This window comes from Paroedura picta, chromosome 13, assembly GCF_049243985.1.
Source record: "Paroedura picta isolate Pp20150507F chromosome 13, Ppicta_v3.0, whole genome shotgun sequence".
Classification (NCBI taxonomy): domain Eukaryota; kingdom Metazoa; phylum Chordata; class Lepidosauria; order Squamata; family Gekkonidae; genus Paroedura; species Paroedura picta.
The window spans coordinates 10,070,245-10,086,977 of NC_135381.1; the positions used below are offsets into that span (position 1 = coordinate 10,070,245).

The 16,733-nt window shown below is 46.9% G+C and overlaps 2 protein-coding genes across 3 annotated transcripts in view; one reads left to right on the forward strand and one right to left on the reverse strand.

Moving 5' to 3' along the window:
- The window catches only part of LOC143823101 (fibrous sheath-interacting protein 2-like), a 41,810-nt gene extending 26,432 nt beyond the window's left edge, over positions 1-15,378 (forward strand). Inside the window, exons 18-25 of one of the 2 annotated variants that reach the window (XM_077309020.1) lie at positions 962-7,998; positions 9,538-9,816; positions 10,803-11,036; positions 11,949-12,055; positions 13,293-13,321; positions 13,724-13,779; positions 14,597-14,657; positions 15,192-15,378. In XM_077309020.1, the coding sequence (XP_077165135.1) occupies positions 962-7,998; positions 9,538-9,816; positions 10,803-11,036; positions 11,949-12,055; positions 13,293-13,321; positions 13,724-13,779; positions 14,597-14,657; positions 15,192-15,352 (7,964 nt within the window). In that variant the 3' untranslated portion in view covers positions 15,353-15,378. The remainder of the gene's footprint in view (positions 1-961; positions 7,999-9,537; positions 9,817-10,802; positions 11,037-11,948; positions 12,056-13,292; positions 13,322-13,723; positions 13,780-14,596; positions 14,658-15,191) is intronic. The other variant, XM_077309021.1, reaches the window with a different exon arrangement.
- Positions 1-16,733, reverse strand: part of LOC143823103 (immunoglobulin lambda-1 light chain-like) — a 134,232-nt gene that overhangs the window by 98,084 nt on the left and 19,415 nt on the right. The gene's annotated exons all lie outside the window — the stretch shown is intronic.

Here is a 16,733-nt window from a genome sequence, read left to right on the forward strand (position 1 = left end):
ACCCTTTACTGTGGGTCCTATCCTCTGCTGCCAACAGGAATCATTCCCTACCCTCCTCCAAGTGACAACCTTTTAATTTTTTTAAAGAGAGCAATAATGTCCCCTAACAACCTCATCTTCTCCGGGCTGAACATTCCCATGTCTTAGCCTTTTCTCTCAGGGCTCAGATTTTAAACCTTCTAAGACCCATGTTTTGATCCCTTCTGGTTGAACATTCGTAGGCATGTCTAGGGCCAGCTCGCCATATTTTACCAGCTCATGCTATTTGCATGTGGCACCAAGGTGGACTGCAGCCATTAGCTGGGCTGTGAACCAAAACCTCAAAAGCCAGAAAGGTGACTAATCAAGTTTTCACAGTGATTTGGGGGTCAGAAAAATCAGTGCCTTTCAAATATTCCTTCCCTATTCTGTGACTAATAGAACTTAACAGACGATGTGAAGCAGCGAAATTCTACATGAAATGTAGACTTATTATTTTAAAAATAGGGGCTAAGTCCATTGCATTCAGGAATACAACGGGTGCTAGAATTGGAGGGTGGGGTGGAAGAATTCAGTGGACAGCCTCCCCCCCCCCCCGGAAAGGCTGCAAGCTGCTGTTAGGAAACTCACCAACATGGGCAGCTCTCATGCGGCAGGGATCTGCAGCCTCCGAGCCTCAGACGGAAGTGGAAGGGGGAGGGGGTGGTCCAGGGTGGGGTACGGAATGTGATTGGCTGGCTGCCGGACAGACAGGCGAGCTGGTTGGAGGAGGAGGCACTCAGGGGCAGGACAGCTGCCCTGAGTGGGTGTTAAGCGCTGAGTGGCACTTAAGCTATGAGACATGCTCCTCCTCCAAGGCCTTACCAGAAATATATTATGTGCAACAGATAAGGTCTCTATAATTTCTATAGATGTTTTTGGCACAGAATTTGTGTGGTTGATAATAATGGCTCCTCAATATAAGCACCATTTCCTTTCATAGAACCCTCAAAAGAGAAAGACCATGGAACTTCTTTGCTACCGTGGAAGCAAAAGCTTTGGAAACCGATCTGGAGAAGCACATACCTGCCTTCCAGCCAAGAGTCAGCCTCGTGCCTTGATCTGCTTTGGGAGCCTTTGACCCAAGCAGTAATTTCTAAAATACTCTCAAGCATTTCCAATGTCAGGCCTAGACAAAACGCACAAGAGAGGAATGACAACAATGAAAACACTGTCTCCATGTTCTGTTCAGTGGACTCTTACTGCCCTGAACATGGGCTAACAGGGTCAAAAACCCCACCCTTGAATATTGAAGAACTGGCCAACCGAGTTTCAACCCTTATCATGGGGGTCTTGTGCGAGAGAAATCTGTTGCAAGAACCTGCGAAATGGAAAGGCCTATTGGTGGGGAAAGCCAAGTACATTTATATCCCACCTCCCTGTTTGGCTGACTTTGATGATGTTTATCATCCTCTTGTGAAGGCAGTGGCCAACGTATTGACCCTGGAAATTGATAGGAGAGGTAACTACGAGACAGATGGAAACAGCAGAGATTTCTTGCCTCACCCCCACTTCTCATCTCCTCACTTTAGCAGAAATGCCCAAATAGATGACAAGGACCCAAGTGATGTTGGAGGGACAATGTGTCTGCCCACGGCGGGTTTGATTTCCCACAAGAACCAGAGGCTCAGTTGCATTGCTTCCAATCTAGACCGTTTCATCCATCATTTAAAAAATGAGGAATCCAAAGATGTAGTCAACAAAGTCTTGCACATCATTTTCGATTCCCTGCTGCCAGCTCAGGCTCAGGGCAATTTTGCAGGGCCCTTTTTGGATGACCATTGTCAGAACATGATGTCTTATCGAGAGGCACAACTCCTGGCCAAACAACAACGCTTTTGCTCTTCAATTTGTCCTCCTGCTTGTAGGTTAACAAACAGTATCGCTAGCGGCAATCTAGGACTCTCCCCGAAATCCATTCTCCTCCTCGATGTTGTCAGCGAAAAGCTCATCCGGGCTCTTTTAGAAAAATGCCTCATGACGGACAAGTTTACCCAGGCTTTCGCTTTTGATGAATTCCCTGAAGATGAGCAAATCTGCGATGTCAGAAATCACGAGACTGACCACGCAGTTGTTTTGCATTCAAGACAAGGGATGAAAGCCCACCAGGTGGACTCAAGCGCCTCCATTTGCACATACGAGATTAAGTATTCCGAGGAACCATGGGTGGAGGATCAGTCAGGGGCATCGTCCTATGAATCGGCACTGGACATGCTGGCGCACACATTGGTAAAGCCTGTTCTGACGGAGCTTTCCCTCAGCATTGAGCAGCCTAGGAACCTGGATGCCTTCTCCAGAAAATCAGTCGGGTTCAAACAGCCAGCCTCTAGAAAACCCCATGTTCAGTATGCAAGGTACGGTAAAAGCGAGACATATTCCTCAATGCCAAGAGGTAGAAAGCAAGAACCCAGAATGCCCGTTCCAGGGAGGCATCTTCCACGAAAGAATGCACGAGAGAAGAACAGGTCCCTCTTGGAGTCAACGCTGCAACACAGCACCTTTGGCTATAGAGCAGCCACACCCACCGGCAAACTGTGCGCAAGGAAGCCCTTCACTGCCTCTTACATCAAGAAGTCTTACGGAAGAGAAACGGGCCGTGTGAGGAGCCATCCTGACCCCAGCCAGTTCCACCCGAAATTTTCTATGATCTATTCGGCAACATTTTTGGAGGAGATTATGGTTCAACTCTTGGTCAGAATATATGCCTCCCTCCGCCCCAAATACGAGGATGTTTCCTGCGTTAACATGCAGGAAATGAACCTGTTGTTTGTGAATGCGCTCGTCGGTGAGTTTAAGAAGGCTGGAGTTGGGCTTCTGCCAAGGGGGGAGCAGAAGACACTCTTCCCACCGGTGGACAGCCGAACGATCAACAAACTAGTTGACTCTATTTTGAGAGAGTTTGGGTTCCAGTTGGCTGCTGAGAAAGGCACCGTAAGAGACATTGATAGCATGGCTGAACGGGCAGCGGAGATTATCTTGGTGGAAATTCTGGACTATCAGCTGCCTCCTTCCGTGTGCAAGAGGTTGCCCAGGAGTGCTTACAAAAGTATTAAGGCTGGAAAAGTCATCCAGAGAATTGAACAGCACATCAGCTTTTCTACAGCCCCCAAGCCAAAACAGCCTCCTCCACCCTACATTACCATCTTATCCCAGAAGTATTTAGAAAGGGTAATAAACCAACTTGTAGCTCAGTTCCTCCCGCCCTCTGATGGCGCTGACCCGAAGCAGGACAAGTGGGAGATATCACAGGCCGAATTCGATGACCTCTGTTCCTATATGATCAACCAAGTGATGAGATCCATTGCAAAGCACAAAATCTGGGTGGCCAAGAAAGACGACCGGTGCAATTTACATTCAGAGAAAGAGATCCAGAGCATGGTGGATTCCGTTTACACAAAAATGTTGAAGAAGTCTGGCTCACAGTCACTGATGCAGAAGGAGGTGACGTGCCGTAGCACCAACCTTGTTGACAACCTCACTAGCTTCATCATTCAAGAAATCAGCCAGCATCATCTCCAAACTTTTGCCCCTAAGGATCAAGCCCCTTACTCTAGTCCTGATACTGAAGCTTTGTCTAAGAACATTGTCAAGACGGTTCTGGACAGCATCTGTAAGCCTTCTGTATATTCTGCAGGAGTTTTCCCAGCCAAACAGTTAGAAGAAATTGTTAATAGAGTTTTAACCAAGATCTTCCAAGGCTCTGGGGACAAAATGAAGATGGATACAGCATCACATGAAGTCAATGTAGGTGAAATTGCTAAAAGATTGGCCAACTCCATCAATGTACAGTTTGGCAGGTCTATGGTCACAGGACCACAAAAAGGAGAGGAGCAAAGTTTGGTAGCCCCTCTGATGGACGTCATGGATGACATTGTCAATTCTGTTTGCCTCAACATAGCAAGAGAACAAGAACAAGTCCCACATGAGGTTCTTGGGCCCCCAAGAGATGGTGCTGCCTTAGACACAATTAAGAGTTGGATAGAGAAAGGGATCTCAGATTATCTTCTCCATCCACTCTTTTCAGGAGATTTTCTCATGAATCCACGTTCATCTCCAGTTTGTACAGGCAACACTGGAAAGGAGTTTGGGGACATCCAAGAGGAAAATGAGAACAGGTCTCCATTTAACACGTTCTTATCCTCAGGATTCCTGAAAGATATGATTACTGGGCTACTGTCAAAAATCTTCCCTTCCACATCTGCCGGAGATCATGTGTTTCCTCAGGATGAAAAGCCCCCTTTGGATTCGGACACAAGAGAACTTTCCACCCAGTTGCTCGATGACATCCGAATCAACCTTCTGAAACACCAAATTAAAGTTATCCAGAATACTCATCCAGAGCAATCCGTATTTACTGAGGAAGACATTCATAACATGGCCGAGTCTCTTTCCCGCAACATCTTACAGAAAGCGGGCTCCATGGAAGCCATCCAGAGAGACATGAAAAACAAGAACGGTTCTCTTATTGAGCAAATCGTGGGCTTTCTCATTGGAGACATCCTGAAACAACATCTGCAGCCTTTTCTATCCCAAGAAGCGTCTCCTGCTCGGCAAACAGACGCCACAGGAGAGCCGATGAGTAGATTCAACATATATAGAACTGTTGTCAAGCCCTTGGACCAGGACACGAGAGATGCCTCTTCCCCAAGCATCTTAAAAGAAATCATCTCTGGATTATTTTCAAAGATTGCTGGAACTTTATCAGACATTCCACTCCCTGATTCTGGAGACGACCTGGGGGCTGTGATGCTGGCAAAATCGCTGTCCCAAAAACTCGCGACAGCTCAGTTCAACAGCCAAGAAGTCCCTGAAGAGAAATTGGGCTTCCCTCGGGAGGATGGGATGCATACTTCGCCTCAAGACGTGACCACTTTATCCTATGAGGAAGCAGCAGGATACCAGCTGAGTACAGGAGGGCCATCCAATTTGTCGGAAATGAAATGTTTCATTCAGAAAAATCTATTCGGAGGCACGCTTGACTGTAAGGTCAAGCCTCTTGTGCCCTACATGACTGTGTTTTCCTATCAGATTTTAGAGGCCATCATCGATAGGCTTTTGGGACTCATATTCCCGTCCTCCTCTAGCACTTCTGCAGGCTCAGCTCAGGAAGAAGAATCGTCTGGACCTGACTTTTACAACAGAATCGCCCAGATCAAAAAAGACATCATGGCAACCGTTTCAACACAAGCCATCTGGATCAGCAGTTATGGAAACGAAAGCGAAACGAGAGTTTCTGGAGAAGCCATGAAAAACATGGTGGAGTCTTTGTACTGCGATCTTCTGCACGAAGTTCTCTTTCAGCAACCCTTGCCAACGGACAGAGAAAGCTTAAACAACTTCTACGTCACCAAGATAGCTTGTTTTGTTATGAATGAAATGTTCAAATATCACCTGCAGTCCTCGGCGGCTGAAGAGACATCCTCTTCTCCAGGCTGCCATCTGACCGTCTTCCCCTACAGCCTTTTGGAAGTCCTGCTCGCCCAGCTCCTGGAGAAAATTTTCACCGCTCCAGAGAGTACAGGCAAGCAGATTGATTTCTCTGAAGCTAATTTCACAGAAATGGCTGCAAATCTGAAGAGCTGCGTGATCACAGAGATTTCTGCCCATGAAATCAGGCTGGAAAACATCCCGGAGAGAATTCCAGACCTGGACCAAGAAAACAAGGAGGACATCGCTAATTCGATTTACAGCCAGCTTCTGCAAAAGCAGCCTTCCCAGCATGAACTCCAGAATTCTCTGCTGAGCCAAGGGAACGCGATCATCCTCCGAGTGGCCAGCCTGCTCACAAGAGAAATTCTAAACCATCATCTCTGTCCGTTTTTGAGTGGCAATGATTCCACTAAGAGCAACTTCGCCAAATGGCAAGGCAAAATGGAACTGCGGCCCCATGGCATCCACTCCATGGCATTTTTAGAGGATATCGTTGTCGCGTTCTTTTGTCAAATCTTGTCTTCCCCAAATTTCCGGGTGTACTCCAAGGACCGCCATTTATCAGAAGAGAAAATGAGACACAGAGTCACGGAACAAGTCAATGCTCTCGTGCTTGCCTTTCAGCTCTCTAACGTCAAGGTGATTCATTGTGCAGAGGGATGCTCGTACTTCCCACAAGTCACCGCGGAGAAAGTGATTCAGATAAGCAACGCCATCTATCAGAAGTTGTTAGAGAAATCTGGATCGGAGCTGGAGATCTTTAAAGCGCTAGAAAACAAGAGCCGTAGTTTAGCAGAACAACTAACCCCTTTAATGCTCCAAGAAAGCTCAGGGTACCGTTTCCAGCCTCTGCTCACTGGAGATACGTCACCTTATTTGTTTTCATTCTTGCAAGCCGATACTATCATTGACAGAGTTGAAGCCCTCCTCCCCGATTCCACCTATTCTAGTACTAATCTTGAAGACAAGTTTTTAAAGATCATACACAGAATATTTCCATTGTGGGCTCCTGGGGGGGTTGATGTCACAGAAGAGCCAGACCCAACTGTGGGCGGACTGGATACGAGAAATGACTTCACAAAACACAGGAAGGAAGACTCCGTTGCCAAGCCCCTGCTGACTGAGGAAGAAGCCGGGGTTCATTCATCAGACTTTTTGAAGGACATCTTTCACAGACTCATAAGCAAATTGTTCCCATCATCCACACAGACATGTATGACAGAGGAGAAGGGGCCTGATTCAGAATCTCTGCTTAAAGATTTAGTGGAATCCATACTTAAGGAGTTTGAAGAATCTCAAGTGAAAGTCTTGCAGGGGTCTGGAGAATGTCATGATTCCCCAATGGGGAGTGAAAAATGTATGCAGGTTTGGCAGCATGATGACGAGGCAGAGGAGTTAGACTCAGAAGCCAGAGGGGCTCTAGGCGAGGTGGTTGACTGTGTCCGTGCAGGCATTCTGAAATATTCCAGCTCAGAAGAAGCTTCGCTGAATGATGATTTAATGAGCCCCAATGAAGAGCCTGTTGACAGACTTTCTTGCTACATGATGAGGGCAGTTCCCAGGGGTGACTTTGAGCCAGGGTCTGAGTCCGAGGATGACTTGCCTTATTCCACTTCTACTATAAATCTGGAATCTGACACGATCATCCAGAAATTTCTGAGTGACATAGACCTCATGGAACAAAATAACGAGTCCTCAGACACCCTAGTCCCTGTGGTGTCGGTACTCTTTTTGGAAGAGATCCTAAGCCGATTCCTGACCAAAGTCCTTCTTCTACCACACGATGTTGCATCGGCTGAGCACAAAATGTTATCTAAAGCAGAAGTGAACGATATTGCTCACCAGCTGAAGACATCTGTAGAGAGGCATATCTCCAAGAACAAAATCAACCTGGTATTTGAGAAACGACATACCTGGCACCCAAAATACGAAGAAACCGTCGACCAAGTGGTGCATTCAGTCCTGGAAAAATCTGGGTCCAAACAAGAGCTGTATAATGATATGAGGAATGCCAAAGTGATATTTCCAGACAAAGTTGCGAGTATCATTGTCAATGAGATCTCCAGCTACAGTATCAGCAACCCTTACCATGAAAACGTAGAAAATGAAACACGTAGCGCTCTGGAACTGGATCGGATTGTCAGCAAAGTTGTTGCTCGGATGGGCCATCATGTGGATCCCGATGAAGAACTTTCTATTGACATGATGATGGACCTGCAAGATATGGAGGAGGAGTCCTTGGAAGATGGATTTCTCGACTCAGAAGACATACCTGTCAAAATAGTACCCTACCTTGGGGATAAGCCATTAAACGTTGACCCCAATCTCGTTTCTGAACATCTGGCGGTACTCGCGATCAAAACAGAACCATTGGAAAAGCTGAACAAGAGGTGCCTCTCAAGGACTGGGGTCAGCCTTACTGAATTAAGAAAAGCGTCCTTGTCAAATAAGAGTGTCTTCAAGAATGTTGAGCAACCACATGAGTATAAAAGGAAGGAAAGACGCTCCTCCTTGGATTTTGGTGGGCACCTGGATGTGAGGCCAAGGGAGGTAAGAGCAACTATATTGGTACAAGTTATGATGATGGAATACTTTTAACATAGTGGTTCTCAACCTGGGGGTCGGGACCCCTTTGGGGGTCGAACGACCCTTTCACAGGGGTCGCGACAGGGCAAGCAGCTTGGCCGGGGGAGTGCCATCCAGACAACAACATTGTGGGGTAGATTGAGATAGAGCGTTCGTCTGACTGGAGCAGCAGAAAAGAGTAAGATGGGCATGGTGGGACAAGAGGCAGAACTGAATTGAGTAACCCCGGGGGGAAACCAATTTATATACAATCATGAACAATGGATCTTCACACCATTGGTCAGTTTCGCTTTAATTTCTTTGAAAGAACACTTGCATAATTTTAGTCGGGGGTCACCACAACAGGAGGAACAGTATTAAAGGGTCGCAGCATTAAGAGGGTTGAGAACCACTGTTTTAACATAATACATTCTTTGTATGCAGAGCCTGTAAGACACTGCCCAGAAGGGGTTTCAAGCGTAGCATCCAAGCACTTGGTTTGGATGTTTGAGGGAAAGGGCTCAATGTTAAAAAAGAAAAGAAAAAAAAAAGCAGAAAATTCCCAGGGCAATCATTTGATTATTTTTAGATTAAGGGAAGTAGACAGCTCAAGTAGTGAATTTGGGTGGAACATGGCAGGCTACCCAGTGAAGGCCTCATCAGCAAGGTTTCCTGTGCAAGTCCTCATGACCTTCTAGAGCTGCACAGCTATGGTTCATTTCTACGATTTCTCAGATTATTTTCCCCTATGTTAATACAGCAAAGGGGGAAAGAGGACCTTGGGTTTCCATAACTGGAAACTGTCAGGGTGTTTGCCTGGTGTTAAATTTGTATATTTTGCATGGGAATGTTGGCCTGAAGGAATATAAAATAATGGCATATAAGGAGTCATGGCTTTGATTTGCACAGAAGAGAAGTGAAATTGAACTCTGGGTTTTCAAGTCCAAACAGTGGAGATGGGGGCTTTGAAAGCATCCCCAAGGTGGCCAACCAATTTGGGAAACAGAAAGCTGGACTAAATGGCCCCAAACTGGTCCTATTCAGCAAGGCATGGATGTCTGATACTACTTAGGTTAGACAGAAGAACGTCATTGTTCTCAGACCTTACACCCTACGAATGAGTTTATTTGTAAAATATTGTAAAATGGAAGTGGACTAAATTATCCAACAAAAAATAGCTGAGTGGTAAATCACAATACCATCTCGATAGCACCTCCAGGTCTGGATTCTTCCAACAACCAATTGCTAGGGGAACGAAACACCATTGGAAGGCTTCTGCCTTCCTTGCGGGTTTCCCTTGCAGGTACCTAGCTGGCCACTATGGGAAAGAGGATGCTGGATTTCATTGACTTACCCTGATCCAATCCAGCAGGGCCTCATTATAGGTTCAAGCTAGCGATTAAAAGAAAAACAAACAGGCCCAAGCACTTTTTCCAAAGCCCAAAGGCCAAAACAGCCTCCTCCAGCGTCCATTCCCCTGTTATCCCAAAAGTTGCGAGGAAGAGTGATAATCGATCCTTGCAGGTTGTTTGCAGAAACTCCTTTCAAAGCCTGATGAAGCCAAACATCACCAAAGTGGAGCTACTCAAGGATGTGACAAGTCAGGAAGACTTCATGCTCCGCCTTGTGGCACATGATATGCAATGGGCAGGCCAGGAACTGCTGGATGTACCTGACAGAGAGTTCAAGGGCGCCGTGAAGGAGGAGGAAGAGGAGAAAGAGCAAGTGTTGAAAGCTGAAACTTCCTTTTATTTTGAGGTCCCAAGCACGACTCCAGCAGGACATAAAGAGGAAACTCCCAAGGTGAGCAAACAGGGTAGAAAAGGGGAGTCCTGGGTGTCTCATGTAGTCAGGTGTCCCTTCTAGCCAAGATTTCGGGTGAAATAATTGTGCTAATCCTTAACACAGCCATGAGACTTATTTTTGCTCCATATTGGAAGTAAGGCAGAGCTCTAGGAAGAAAGTGCATGAAGAAAGTTTACATAGTTTACAAGAAAGCTCACTGTTTTACAGAATGGGAAGCTGTTCTCTGTTTGGGTCACTTATAGACAAACGTTATTAATTTAGTGCAGGCCTGTGGTTATCAGTCCCCAGTTGGGGCCTGTAGATTCCCTGGTTTGGAGCCTCTTCCCCCATTTGAGGGATTTCAGGACCTGGGAGAACTTACCAGGCACGGGGAAGGAAGAAGCAGGAAGTAAAGGTAATATGCTGACATCACTCATAAGCGATACAGGCATGTCAGTGACATCAGAGGAAGAAGAAAAGTTGGTTCTTATATGCTGCTTTTCTCTACCCAAAGGAGTCTCAAAGCAGCTTCCAATTCCCTTTCCTCTCCTCACAACAGACACCCTGTGAGGTGGGTGAGGCTGAGAGAGCCCTGATACCACTGCCCGGTCAGAACAGCTTTATCAGTGCTGTGGCAAGCCCAAGGTCACCCAGCTGGCTGCATGTGGGGGAGTGCAGAATCAAACCCGGCTCGACAGATTAGAAGTCCGCACTCCTAACCACTACACCAAGCTGGGACCGGTGCTCTGTTTTGGGGGCAAAACTCATAAGAAAATCATTCTACCATAGAGTTTTTGCCCCAAAGCCAGAGCGTCCCCCCTCCATGTTGCCAATGTGCAGATGTGAACAACTGTGTGATGTTGACACATCGTGCTACATTCTGCCCTCCTGCCACTTCCGGAATGAACATCCCCCACCAACAGTGACAAAGGGCTCAACGACCCCTAGAGGAACTGCAGGGCTCTGAGATGTTCTGAGGTGCTTCTCTTCTTGACCTCACGCAGGAGGCTACTGGAGATCCTGGGCTGTCCAAGACCCCCAGCACCATCAGCCGGAAGAGGAGCCTCTCCCTGAGCAAGTGCTGTCCAGCTTTGACTCTGTCCAGTTCTTCCACTGAGGCAGCCATCAGAAAAAAAAGTGAATTCCCTCCTGAGAATGTTTCCCAGATAACTACTTCAACCAGGACCTCAGGGCGTCGTTTATCCCTCATGCCTCCTGAACGATCAGACTCAGACATGGTAAGCCAAAGGAAGCCCAGTTCACCAAGGACTGAATTATGTCTTCTGAAGATGCTAAGAACAGGTCATTGGGCCTTCTCACAGTTCTTGACATCCAGAGTCATCAGGGGTTTGATTGATTTAAATACGGATGGTGCCAACTTAACCCCCCCTCCCCACCTGAAGACTTAGTCAGCTTTGCTTTGGGGAAAGGAGACTGTGACAGGGTTAACACTAAAGAAAATAGGGAGGGGAGGAGTAGTAGTTTCCAATGTGGTATATCCCTGCGCCTTTGCTTTTCTAAAATGTCCAAAGCATCGGTTGCTGAGATGCTGCCTCTAAGAGAGTGTTGGAACTTTTGGAGACTTTCTGGAGTCCCTCTGGAGAAACAGAACTGCAACATAAAAGAGGGTTTTGAAAGCTTGCAGTTATGAGTTACCTTTGTAGATGAGGCACAGATCCAGACTCACAGCACTTTGAGGTTTAAAAGAGAGAATTTTCCCTACATGGTTATTTAAAGAAATTATGTCATATTCGGTCTCCTTACTGAAGCAGAGTGCAAAAGCTTAAAAGAAAGTTACAAAGAAAACACATTGCAAGCCCCTATGGCTGGCTCAAGCAGACTACATGCCTACACATCAGCAGACAGCCTTAATGGAGAACACTGCTCTTTGCTTCTGCAAAGCACACACACTCACTGGTCTTCTTTCTGAAGAAGGAGGAAGTGGGCGGGAGCCCACCTTAAACAAAGGAATACCCAGGACATGTGCCTGGAGTTTTTCCATTGTAACCTCACCTGTGACCACTTGATGCCACTAGTGAGCATCCAGATACAGCTCAGCTGCTTAAATAGCTTAACAGCAGCCCTTCAAGGCTGACTTCACCGAATTACTTGCTGACTGCAATTCAACAGAGAGTCCCTTCCTTTCCCAGATACGTAGAAAAATTGCTGCAGAAACTTCCTCTATCCTCGAACTCAACAATCGCAAGACTGGCACACCCATGGCTGCTGATGGACCTCCTCCGTCGAGCGCAGAAAAGTAAGAGCCAGAGGGCATAATTTATTCCAGGGAACATTCCTATTAAATCAGCCTCTTTCAAGGGATCGTAGCACTTGCTGGGAAATGTTGCCTCTTGGGAGTTATGTATCACTGGAGTGGTCCCCTACTGATCATCACGGAGTGAAGGGGGCATGGTAGAGCCAGCAATGCGAGCATACAGAGAGGCACTGCCACAAGCAGTGGCTTCAGAGCCATGTGCCACAGGATCAAGATAGATGCAGAGTTTAAAAAGAGCATGAGATGGCTTGTCCTGTACCTGTGGCATGGCACATTGTGCTAGAGAGCAAGAACAGGCTCAGTCATCTAAAACAGCCATTCTCAATGGGGGCCATATAGCTTCCTGAGGGGCCCTGGCACATTTGAAGGGGGCCACAGGCTGAAACAGGTGAGAAGGGGAGGCCAAAGGGTTTATGGGGAGCCCTAGTAACTGAAGTGATGAAAGACCCTTTTGGTCACATACCATGTATTTAATTGCAAGAAAGTCTGCCCTTTGTCAAGGGAAAGAAAACAAACTCATGCAATCCGTTCCTTTGTGTGTGCTTGAATTAATGCACATGCATCTCTTGGTCGAATGTTCTAGAAATCCATCTTGTGCATATATAAGTCAAGGTAGGTGGAAGAGTACAGTTAGTTCACTCTTAGCTTAGGCCTTTTTAAGCTTAGCTCGCTGTGCAAGTGGCCAACCTACAGCAGGGGGCCCTGTAAGTGTATTAAAGGTAAAGGTAAAGGTATCCCCTGTGCAAGCACCGGGTCATGTCTGACCCTTGGGGTGACGCCCTCCAGTGTGTTCATGGCAGACTCAATATGGGGTGGTTTGCCAGTGCCTTCCCCAGTCATTACCGTTTACCCCCCAGCAAGCTGGGTACTCATTTTACCGACCTCGGAAGGATGGAAGGCTGAGTCAACCTTGAGCCAGCTGCTGGGATTGAACTCCCAGCCTCATGAGCAGAGCTTTCAGACTGCATGTCTGCTGCCTTAACACTCTGCGCCACAAGAGGCTCATTAAGCGCATTAGAGCTTCTCAAAGGTTGAGAAGGGCTGATCTAGGCAGTCACCCTCGGGGCTAGAATTTCGGTGCATCTGCTCCTACTCGTGGACTTTGAACTGAGAAAAGGAAGATGGAAAACGGGGCAGGGAGATGAGAGATCAGACAGCGACAATGTGGCAGGATGCAGGAATGTAGCTCTCTTTTAATCTCTCCCTTTCCCTTTTCCAGGGAACCTGAAGAGGAGTCGCTGGAAAAAGGTTTGATGCAATCTCAGTCGGGTCCCCCCCCCCAATTGATCTTTGGGTTGTGGTCAAGAGAAGCAGCTCCACTCTGGAGCCCGGGAAGTTCACAGGGATGCTCACGGTGCTCTCGCACAGATGGAGGCTCCCTGGCCATATTGGTCAAGGGAGCCAGGCCCTGTGCCCAAAGGGGCCAAGAGCTGCTTCCATGCCCTGCCCCAACATTGAAAAGACCCTTTTGGATGCTTTAGCCTTGGTTAACTCTTCTTCTTCTTCTTCTTCTTCTTCTTCTTCTTCTTCTTCTTCTTCTTCTTCTTCTTCTTCTTCTTCTTCTTCTTCTTCTTCTTCTTCTTCTTCTTCTTCTTCTTCTTCTTCTTCTTCTTCTTCTTCTTCTTCTTCTTCTTCTTCTTCTTCTTCCAGCTGTGGTGGATGTGCACCTTTCCCGTGACACAGAAGAAACTCCAGGGCCACCTGAGGTAAATAGATATTGACAGACATAGCTGTGCCTCAGAAACTGGGTCCAAGGAGAGAGTCCAGCCAACTCCCTACTGCTGGTGCTTAGGAAAACCTGCCTTAGATTGCCAACTGCCTTCCCAACAGAGGCTAGAAGGAAGAAGGTCAACTAGGGCAACCTTTCTCCAGGGTAGAATAGACTGGTAGATGGCTTGTAAGTGAAGAAACAACCTGAAATCTTGAGTGGAGTTTATCCAGTGTATACGAGGTGTAAATAATAGCTCTATATGGAACGGGCCATGTTTCAGAAATGGTTGAGTTCTGAGGTAAAAATGGAGTGATTTTACTTCCAGAAATGATTTTTCAGAGCTACAAAGCCATAGGTCTCTGGGTAGCCAGCCAAAGCGTCGCATTGCTACCATTACGGTAAACAAGGGAGCAGCATTGTTTTCAAGGGCCCACTTCCCATTTATGAAGAACAAATCAATCCAAATTGGACACAAACTATTGGTTAGTATTTATGCTGTTCTTATGGTCTTCCATGAAGGCATCCGATCTGCCACTCTGGAGAAATAAAGATCTTGGACTGCCTCTTCTGTTTGATCCAACATGGCTTATATCAGGGGTAGTCAAACTGCGGCCCTCCAGATGTCCATGGACTACAATTCCCAGAAGCCCCTGCCAGCATTTGCTGGCAGGGGCTTCTGGGAATTGTAGTCCATGGACATCTGGAGGGCCGCAGTTTGACTACCCCTGGCTTATATTATCAAGACCATAATTCAGATTCTTTGTAAGGTAGATTCTTTGTAAGGCATGGACTGATTTTTCATTCTTCTTCAGATCACCTCTGTCTATCAGGACCAAAACATTCACAAGTCTTTATCAAGTGAGGAGAAAGAAGGTATGTCTTGTGATCTACTCCACCTAAACCAGGCTTTCTCAACCAGGGTTTCGTGAAATCCCTCCCAAAATGGCCAGTGATGGGCCTGGAGGGGGTGGGAAGATGAGGGGCCCCAGGTGGGCATGTCCGCAGCAATCCTCCCCTACTATATTCTGCACGCTGGTGCCAGTTCTGGGGTTTCTTGGAGGCTGAAGAATGTTCCAAGGGTTTCTCATCAGTAAAAAAGTTAAGAAAGCCGGGTCTATGGAGAAATGGAGGGCATTGTCAATGGCAGCTGGGCACAGGGACTGCCAGACTAGACCTTTTGAGAGGTTTTTTTGGGTCTAGTTTTGTCTGAAAGCCTTATTTGTGGGCACTGAAATTTTCACCAGCAGCTGAAAATATATTGTCCCTGTTTTAGATGGTTTAGTTTATATTGTTGAGCCTTGACTGCAGGATTAAGTCAGAGCTAACCTTAGAAAATGTGTAAGCAAGCTGGCCCATTAACCCGCCGCGGTATGGAAATCCACCCCAAGGCCTCTGTTTATTTTCCAGAAGATCAGGCGAATGCTGGTACCGACCCAGAGACGGTTGTCGTCTCTCATCAACAATCTTCCAAGTTTGAGAAAATCTCCAATGCTCTTTCCAAAGTGTTCTCGCGAACGTCTGCCAACGCTGCAGCAGGCCAAGAAGAACCCCCTGGGGACGAGGCCTGAGAGTAGAAAGTCTACTTTATATATCAGACAGAATAAATATTTTCATCAGAAGACGAGGCTCCTGTCCTTTCTTTCTTAAGGTCGAACTCCATCTTGATGTATGTAAGCCCCTTTGAGACTCCTTCGGGTAGAGAAAAGTGGCATATAAGAACCAACCATTCTTCTTCTTCTTACACACTACAAGGGCCTGTCTTAACTCATGGCTGTAAAGACTGGGAAAGATCCCCTGCCAAAAGTGAATTGGGCCTAAGAGAGGATTCGTTGTCTCTGGGGAACCTCAGGGAAGATGAGGCAGAAGCGCCAACCTCACAGATGACTGATCTAGGCCCTGGGGCAGGAAACCACACCTTGCAAAGCTTGGCTGCTCTGAACCAAACAGTTTTTGCCTTTGTTCAGAATCTGACTCTGCGGCACTGCTTATTGAATGATGCTCCTGCTGCCGTGGTACCACAGTAATAATGCACCTCATCTTCTACCTGGACTCCCGTGATACTTAAGTAGAGGGTGTTGCTGGAGGTGTCTTTGGAAGTGGAGAAACAAGAGAGGACAAGCAGTCTTGCTGCTTGTTGGAATCTGAACAGTAGCGTAAGAGTGTATCTTGGAGGGTCTCCTGGTTTCTGCTGGTACCAGTCCATGGAGTAGGTCCGGATGCTGTACCCGCTGGCTGTGATGCAGGAGAATTTGGCTGTGCCCCCTGTTGGCACAGATGCTGAGGGTGGCCGAGACAGAGGAAAATGAGCAGCAGAACCTGGGGGGAAAAAAAGGGATACCACAGTATTTCCTCCTCACCTGCATTCCCCTGGGCAGTGCATGTTTCACCTGCTCTCACCTGTGCACCACATCACTAGAAGGCAGAGAAAGGGAGGTGCAAACATAGTGAGAAGATTTGGGGGATGGAAAGGAAAGATACAAAAGGCCCAAGGCTAGAAGGTGGTCCATTCATGGGCCTTTATATCCACCATGTGTGGGGAGGTGGAGTATTGTCATGGGATCAGCTCATATCTGATAGGCCCTTTTGAACAGGGTGTGTCATCCTTTGCAAGAGGTGCTTCAGCCAGGCCCTTTAAAGGCAAGTCTTTCATCTGCCTTTGAGGCACTGCAACTAGTATAGTTTCTTAAAATTGTGTTTGAGGTTCTGTTTCAATTCTAGATGGGGAAGGAGGAGATCCAATAAAAAGCAGGAAGAAGTAGTTATGGTTTTGGGCTTAGTGAATGATCGTGCCACTTCTGGGGTTTTTCGAAGCCTGAAGAATGCTTCTGGGGTTTCTCAATGGTAAAAAATGTTGGGAAAGGCCACATTCTCCAGAGGACCCAATTTCTGTCATCTTGAAATCAGTTCTAATTCTTGCAGTGCTCTACCCTCTATCTGGATTTAGGTAAT